General features: G+C 39.7%; 1 protein-coding gene across 1 annotated transcript; it reads right to left on the reverse strand.

The window, feature by feature from the left end:
- Positions 1–419: 419 nt before the first annotated feature.
- On the reverse strand, positions 420–3,157 carry LOC147613036 (protein STRICTOSIDINE SYNTHASE-LIKE 3-like). Its single transcript, XM_086782332.1, has 4 exons — positions 2,705–3,157; positions 1,480–1,752; positions 1,225–1,392; positions 420–1,123 (listed from the first exon to the last, which is right to left on the reverse strand). Exons 1-4 carry the CDS (start codon positions 3,001–3,003, stop codon positions 727–729), a joined length of 1,137 nt encoding a protein of 378 aa, XP_086638458.1. The 5' UTR covers positions 3,004–3,157; the 3' UTR covers positions 420–726.
- Positions 3,158–8,819: the final 5,662 nt, after the last annotated feature.

Consider the following 8,819-nt stretch of genomic DNA (forward strand, 5'->3'; position numbering starts at 1 on the left):
AATTTTGTGTGCTAATAATATTCTCAATGTAATTTTTTTTATTTTGTGCTATTATTTCATGTTAGCAATTTTAATAGTTGAAACATCCAATCATTATTACAACGTTGCCACTTCATTTTTTAATAATTGCCAAAATTAGCAATTGAATGAGTAAATAATTATACACAAGGATACATATGAGAAGGAAAGGTGAAGGACACTACCCGGCACAACATCTACAATATTAATGGCTACATAATTTTGAGTTTGAAATATGTGAAGAGAAGCAAATTAATGTTTTTGTCTTGCTACATTTCCAAGAAATGATTTGTTTTTTGCATTACATGCAGAACTTTTATTGTCCTACCAAAATTTCGAAAACTCTTTTAGAACTAGCTTTGTTTCCTTTACAAAATATATATTTTCACACACCCCCTTCATTTTTAAAAATAAAATTTTCATATATTATAGTTTTAAAAGTAGCATATAGTATACATTCTCATAGTGAAAACTGGATGATGTTCTGCAAATTCCTTATTTTGAATGGTCATCTTGTACCAAAGTGCCATTACTTGTAGTAGCATGAAGCAAGATGGTCATTTGTGAAAAAAGAGTCACCCCAAGCCACTACACTTCTTAGTGAAAATACTTTCTGATGCATTTACTAGCAACACCAACACCACTACATAGTCAAAGAATCTTATTTGCACATTTTAGTTAGGAGGGCCTTCCAGCACATAGGTTTGCTCATTGCCCTACTTGGTACCGTGCAATCTGAGGAAGAACTACAGATCCAAGCCATAGAACACCATCTTTTTCCTCCAAACCACTCACCAACTTCACAACTTTCCCTTGCCTATCCTCCAGCACTTCAACCACTTCTCCCTGTGTGTTCAACCTCACCACCATCCCCATGGCCTGCTTTCTTGCCATGCTAATGTACCACCCTGCAAAAGGTATGGGCAGCTTGAGCAACAGCCTCCTCACTGCTACAGGCAGCCTCAAAACCAAATTGGGTTGCGCATGGATAGCTACCCAGAAGTCGCCTCGCTCTGTAAGCCTTATGTTGTCAGGGTACCCCGGCAACAGGGCAAACTGGTCTACAGTCCCCATCTGAGGACCCTGAAGCCAGTACCTTAGGACTCTGCAAAGAACAGTCCTAATTTCTTATCACTTGAACGTAAAATATATATATCCACATACATGTAAAATTGCAATTGGACCATAGGATGCCAGGCACCACACCTCTGCTTAAGTGTCTCGCAGATGAGCAGGTAAGACTTATCTTGGCTTGCGGCTATGCCATTGGGGAAATGCAAATCGCGAAGGACAACCTTGGTCTCCTTTGAGGAAGGGTTGTACGACAAGAGGCGGCCAGAGTCATCACCATGCAAAAACATCAACACAAACTGCCTGCATAGCAGATCAGACAATGTTTCACATGTCAGCGAGAACACGCCTGCGACATAAGAACATAACCAGAAAGGCGAAAATGCTTACTGTTTTAGATACTTGGTGCTGCTGTCTGTGAAGTAGATGACATCTTCCCCAAAGTCTACATCATTTGTGAACCCAAGAGGCACACCTTCGGCCTCTGCAGCTAGGGAGGCTGCAAGCCCGCCCTCTGGACCAACCACCCTGAGACCATAATACGCATCTGCAATGTAGAGATCCCCTTTCGCATTGAACCTTAATCCCAAAGGCCTTCCACAGAGAGGCTCAAGGCTCAAGTTCATCACAGGGGGCTTCTTAGGCTTGCATGCATCATCGGTGCTGCACATCCCAAAAACAGCAGAGGAGAGGGACTGAGGCAATAGCTAGGATGAATGATTCAAGGACATAGACTACCATGTCAACTGAAAAGCTGATACGAAACTTTTCTTCATAAAGGGCAAGGTGTTGGATATCCCAAAGCCATGCCCTACTGATAATAAAAGTGATTTTTTCACCCTTGTGCAGAAAAAACCCTACTTGGCACGCTTCACATTTGAATAGCGAACTCTCTCTCTCTCTCTCTCCCATAGTGTGTGTAATAAACGAGGACCCTCGCACTACCTTTCAGCCACCCACAAGTGGGGCAGATTGGCTAGTGTGAGGGCCCTTATAAAGGACATGATCCACCCGAGCTCAAGTCGACGTTGATCGTATATGCCCTCGTGTTGCATTCTACCGACGTTAATACCTCTCTCTCTCTCTCTCTTACACATAAGAGAGAGAGAGAGAGAGGTATTAACGTCGGTAGAATGCAACACGAGGGCATATACGATCAACGCCGTAGGACTTGAGCTCTGGTGGAATTTGACTGTGTGTATGAGAGAGAGAGAGTCTGACCGACACACACGCAAGAGAAAGAGAGAGTCAAATTCCCTATCCATCTATATATATATAGAGAGAGAGAGAGAGAAAAAAAAAACTTAGCGGAGCTGAATGTGGGGGAAATGTGTGTGTGTAAGAGAGAGAGAGACGTGTGTTTGCGCGCACGCGTGTGTGTGTCCGTCAGACTCTCTCTCTCTCTCACACACACATGCACCCGCCCACATTCCCGCCACATTCAGCTCTACTGAGATATATATTCTATTAAACTATGTAAAAATTCCCCCCCGCCCCCTCTCTCTCTCTCACTCTCTCACTCTCTCTCTCACACACACACACACACACACACACACACACACACACGGGGGCGCATGCATAAATGCGAACAATAGTGCAAGGGAGGGGAGCCTACCGGTTGGGAGAGGTAGTAGAAAACTCGCTCCAGCCCACAAGAGGGCCGTCCCAACGGAGAACCCTGCCATCGCCAACACCAGTGTAAGGGCCTCGGCCCTGGGGATCGAAGGCCAAGCTCTCGGGGCCCACAAAGCCAGGGGTTACCTGCACCTCAGCGATCTGCAACCGGCTCTCAACATCTCTCGCAAAACGGCGATCGAAGGGGGAGCTAATCAGGCGGGCCAAAACGCTCAGGAGGGCGATCGCCAGGACCCAATACCCCATGAGCTGCTTGCCCCCACCTCGAACCCCCGCCATGAAAACAAGCTTACAGCACAATGCAGAACCGGCGCTGATTACTCATATATACACACGCACATTCTCCACAATCTCTCTCGTGCGTCTCGTCGTAGGCTTCGTGTCCTGCGGTCAGTTTGCGTCCAACGATACATCAGTTAATTCTCGCAACGTGTACATCTTCCTTTTTCAACCTCTCGCACACACTACAGTTTGTGTGACCTCTTTTTTTTCCCCCCCCCCTTCTGCCAAGGAGTACATGGCACACACTACAGTTTGTGTGACCTCTTTTTTCCCCCCCCCTTTTTGCCAAGGAGTACATCGCACACACTATAACAAGCCAACGACGCCCAACTTTGGTAGGGCAATTTCTTTCCGAAAATCCATCAGGTATACAGAGTTTTAGTGGGTGTGTCTGAGGGCAAGTTCCACAGTACTACCTGGGCTCCTCTAGGAGTACTTGGTCGTTGTCGTGCCCAGTTCATAGGTCTTCCGGGGTAATGCCCTAAGGAAGTAGTGAACCCGTCTCTGAGACTGGAGACGATGAAAGTAATGACAAAAGCATTTCTCTATTCGAGTCTCAGAACGAGCTTGCTCGCTTCTGACCCTGGCTCGAAAAACGAAAAAAACTATTACACACAAAATTTATGAGTAAGAGCTCACATAAACTCTTTTTTTAGTGGAATTCTATGTTCACATTGTACCACCTTCAAGCTATTGTAACCCTACAACCAAGAATAGAACCAATGTCATCATTGCAATGCCTTATCGTGGAGGTTATCTACTTGACACACAATCTTACCCACCTAATTACACGACAATGACTTCTTTACAAATTACATTTTCCTCAATAAATTGTTAAACTTATGACTTCAAAAAAATACAAGTCTTTCTTGAGATTTTATAGATTTTCTAGCTAAGTTATCACTAAAATGGAATGGTATTTGTATTATTTCCATATTGTGAAAGTTTTCCTTTACTTGTAGAAATGAGAATATTGTAAGTCCATTGTATATAGTTTTTAACACATTGTTTTCTGTGAACACTCGAAAGTTGTTACACACGCCCTACGTGTCATTTGAATAGCACAAAAAGGTGCATAAGGAGGTCGGGCATGATGAGCTAGGCATATAAAAGAGAACCAATGAACTTGTACGAATCTCCACCAGTTTTAACTCACATTTTCATGATAGTATTTGCTATCCATAAGAGAGCTCTACATTGTGGTACTCCTCATGATCTATTATCACGCCTACTTCGGTAGCCACACACTTCTCTCGGCGCACACCTATAGTAGCTACACAACCATAAGGATAGAGTAGAGAAACAAGGGCAAGACTTAATTGCACAATATGAGAGTGTGTTGCATTATGAGAGAAATTGATATATATACAAGGCCATACGTGTTCACACACATCTAAGCTATGGTCAGTCAGGTGCCCAAGGCTCATAAGTGGCCTATTGCTTATATAATGCTTAATCTCATAATACTTGTGTGAATTATAATCATAGGGGATTCATAATACTTGTGTGAATTATAATCATAGGGGATTCATCCTAGCTTGCTACCACACATGCTTGGAACTGGAATCACTATAAGTATTCTGTCGAGCTCGAATCACTATAAGTATTTTGTTGAACTGGAATCGCTCTATAAGTATTATGTCGTTTACCGGACCTCGTCCAAGTTGTAAATTTGGACATGATTACTTCATAGCTTGTGATCATACATCTGCCTAGTGTGTGCATTTTTACTATGATGTAAAATATTAGTGACAACATCTGTTAATCCCAGAATTGATGTTGTTGTTCATGATATTGAGAGAATGCTCCATGGTCGTTATTCCTTTGGAAGGAATGGGGAAGGCTTGTTAGTGATTGGTGGGAGTACCGAAACAAGGTGGGCATTAGTAGGGGATTTGGGAGCTCACTTTTGGGCCGCGTAAGAAAGTCCAACTTAGCATAGAGAGAGAGTAAGAGAAACATTAAAAAAAACACTAAAGAAATTAAAATTATATCATTCTTATAATCTTTTACAAAATAGTTAGTATCCAAGAATGGCTGTGTCATTAATATATCGATTTTCAAGGACATACATAGAATAAGTCATTATAAAGGACGTACATAGAATAAGTCGTTATAAATTTAGATATTTTCTTTGTATCAATCACTATAAGAAGATTATTCTCTGAAGTATAAATTATCGTGCCAATCATCTTCTTTGTATTTTTTGCATAGTGTCTAAGTCTCATTTTAAAAAGTAGAAACATAAAAACTTTGGTGGAGCAAAGTACAAACTTTTGGGCCAGTCATCTTCTTTATATTTTTTACATAGTATCTAAGTCTCATTTTGAAAAGTAGAAACATAGAAATTATGGTGAGCAATAGAAGAGATTTATATAATTATCATATAGAGATATCTAAGATACTTAAGAAATGAAACTAGGTGAGTACTTTGACTCCATTAGACGCAACCAATACGAGAATGCAAGGAAAGAAGAAAATGAATCTATGGACAAATGGAAGGGTTTATCCAAAGGATCCTATTACAAATTCTACATCTACATTCTCAAATGTCACAAGTCTTCAATTTACAAGTGATGGAATAAATGGCCTCCATGGATGTACGATACATCTTCATACAGAAAATGAAGTCCTAAAGTTCGAGAAACATCTTAGTATATCAAAATTCTAGAGATTAATGAATAAGAAGCTAATACAAAAGCTAAGGTTAAACACAAAAATAATCGTCGTGTTAGAAAAGAACCTTATTGAAGCAAGGAGAAAGAATATTGTACTTGGTGTTCATTCAAGAAAGAAGAAACTCAATAATATAGAGAATCTCTCAATTGGTGGTGGAAGCCTTAAAAAAAGAGTTCAAGCAACCAGGTATTCTTTGATACTAACTATTTGTTATTTTTTCTTTAGATTTATTTATAGTATCTTTACCCAAATTATAACTTTTATTATAGGAGAATACTTCATCTAGATAAAGAAAACATTGATCCATGCAAAGCTATTGATGGATATAGTAAGCTTATTGATGCTTCAATTATGTAGAATATGTGTGATACCAATTTAGGAAATTTTGGAAAATATTCACAATTTTGGCACAACTTTAAAGCTCAAGTCATTTGAGGTCCAAACTAAAGTTTAATCGTCTCATAGTGTATTGTCTATGAAGGCCATGTTCCTTGAGGCTCAAACTTACACTTGAGCCATTCATAGTCTATGTTATATGAAGAAAATTTCCTTAGAGGCTCAAACTCAAAGTTTGAGCCTCTCATATTTTATCATATGTGAAACTAGATTTTGAGCATTGTGGCGATTACCTTCAAATAGATATTGTATGAGAGAGTCTCAAGTAGTAGTTTTAGCTTCTAAGGATGTCATTTTCACATAACATTGACTGCAAGAGGCTCAAATTTGACTTTGTATCAAGGATGATTTCCTCAAACATAACAGAATCTAAGAGGTCTAAGAACATCATACAATTACAATTATCATGCAGCTACAATGTACCCACATAATCTTTTTAATAATATCTTTATAGTCATGTTCATTCTTCATCATTGCTCTTGAAAAATAGAGTATTTAATAAGGATTTATAAAAATGGCACTTGAATAAGTACCAAAATTCTTAAATTGTTCAAAATCAGAGAAAAAACTGTACAAAAAACTGATGGACAAATTTATTGAAGAGTTTTTACAAAGAAATACCATAGACAAAAATGTAATTCAAGCAACACTTGATAATGTGGGTATAAGTCGTGACATATATTCTCAAGTTTACAAAACATTACAAGGCAAGCTAAGAGACAACAATATCAAAGCAAATATTCTACCTAAACCTACATTTGTAAGACAAGAACGTCATACAATGAACAGTGAACTGATGCAATATCTTGAGCCATATCATATAGGGGTGGTAGTGTGACACAAAGTTGGGGTTTTGACTTCGGTCACTTCTTAGAATCAAAACACACTTGTATGAAACCTCACAGCCTCCTCACCTCCCTTTCTCTCCCTAGGTTAAGATAAAGATAAACACATCAAAGGTCAGATCATAATTCATGGAAGGAAAGATGAAAGGCTCAGGAGAAGCAAGAATTTTTGCCAGTCTTGCAGCTCCAAACAAAAGGGCAATTCTTTGTTGGAAGAAAATCTTCTGACTCAGGATTATGTGTTTGGAAGAAATTCTGATCATCAATGAAGTAAAGGATTAAGAAATTAGTTACATGAGTGGAAAGAGCATATAAAGAACTTCCTAGCCATATGATCAATTTTAGAAACCAATACCTGAGTGATGAGTAATTACCGGTTGAAATTTGGGTATTAGACCACAAAAACTGCACTTCCCTCTTTGCATGAAACCTCAATTTTCACATAGCCTCTTGCCTTTCATCTCCTTCATGATTCAAGCTAGAGGGTAAGGGTTAATATTGCTCAGCGGGCAATCGCATAGATTTACCTATGGTCCCCAAAGTCTTTCCACATGCTCATTTACCGCTAAAACCATTGGTACCTCCAAAGGAGGGCGGCAATAAGGCAAGGGCTACCTTGAGACGTCACAGGCCCACCAAGATAATAACTCCTTATCCCACTTATCATGAATCATCATGAATCATCAAAGAGGTCCAAAATTTGGTTAAGCATGAGGAGCTAATGCGAAATGAGACATTCACATGTAAAGAGAGTGTTTGAATAAGGGTTTGAAGATAAGAGAATGGTAGTGACACAAAATGCTCAATTGAGAAGGCTTCATTCATTGATTTGAAAGGGAAAGGAGGGCTCCTTTTATAGGTGGAGAATCACACTCTCTTCCATTGTTATTACAACATAAAAATCTTCAACCCTTCAGTGACATAAGGGTAGATGTCACCATCAATTGTCCTCTTAGGCTATCTTCTATTGATTATTAAATTGAAGACTTTTGACCTTGAAAGTGTAATGAGATAATAGCCAAGTCTAAGTGGCATGTAGGTGGAGATCCCGCTTACACATAGCAGAATTCTCCTCTTCCATGTAGGCATTCTAGAAGAATCTTTCCCAATTATGCACCTACACACACTCCTCCACATGCCTTCCACACTCCCCAACTTGTAGCCTTATGGTGGTGAATACTATATTAATAATACAATTAAAATCCATGTGAGCATGAAGGCCCACTTTTATTTTCCACATCACTAGCCTATCTACCATACCAAAGTATTTATCAAGCATACTTGTGGCATTTACAATGTGTGCACCCTAAATCAAGTAAAACCATTATATTTGAAGATAGAATGCTGTTATCAGGGTAGCTGCCCCAAGTCGTTGCATTACCACGCCATTATTCCATTGTGGGCACCGCAATCTTCTTGGACAAGCTGCCACCTTATTACCATTGAGAAACCATTAAAATATGTACAAAATTGAAAATGAAAGATATCAATTTTTCATGTCACATCTTCCCCCCCGTAGAAGTAGATCCTCCATGCTTGTCTTGGGGGTGACTAAGCTTCCTTGCTTGAGTTTTGGCTTCTTCTTCTTCTTTGTGAGAGTGTCATGCCTTACCTTGCGTCGTTGTTGCGCAGCCTCCAAATTTTGAAGTGCGTGAAGTCGCCTCTCATCCAAGGTCTCCAGTTGTACTAGGCATTAGGCATGTGTTTCTTCTTCATTATTCAAGCATGCAAAAGATGTGCGAAGGCTTGTGATTTCCAATTCTATCGGCAAAATAGCCTCCATTCCATAAACTAACTGAAAAGGTGTGAAACCAAGAGAGAGTTTGTGAGTTGTCCTATAGGCCCATAGGACCTCTGGCAAATGCACATCCCACTTTCTCTTCATAGTATCCA

The sequence above is a fragment of the Cibotium barometz genome, chromosome 44, assembly GCF_041138505.1.
Source record: "Cibotium barometz isolate CiBa-2024 chromosome 44, ASM4113850v1, whole genome shotgun sequence".
NCBI lineage: Eukaryota > Viridiplantae > Streptophyta > Polypodiopsida > Cyatheales > Cibotiaceae > Cibotium > Cibotium barometz.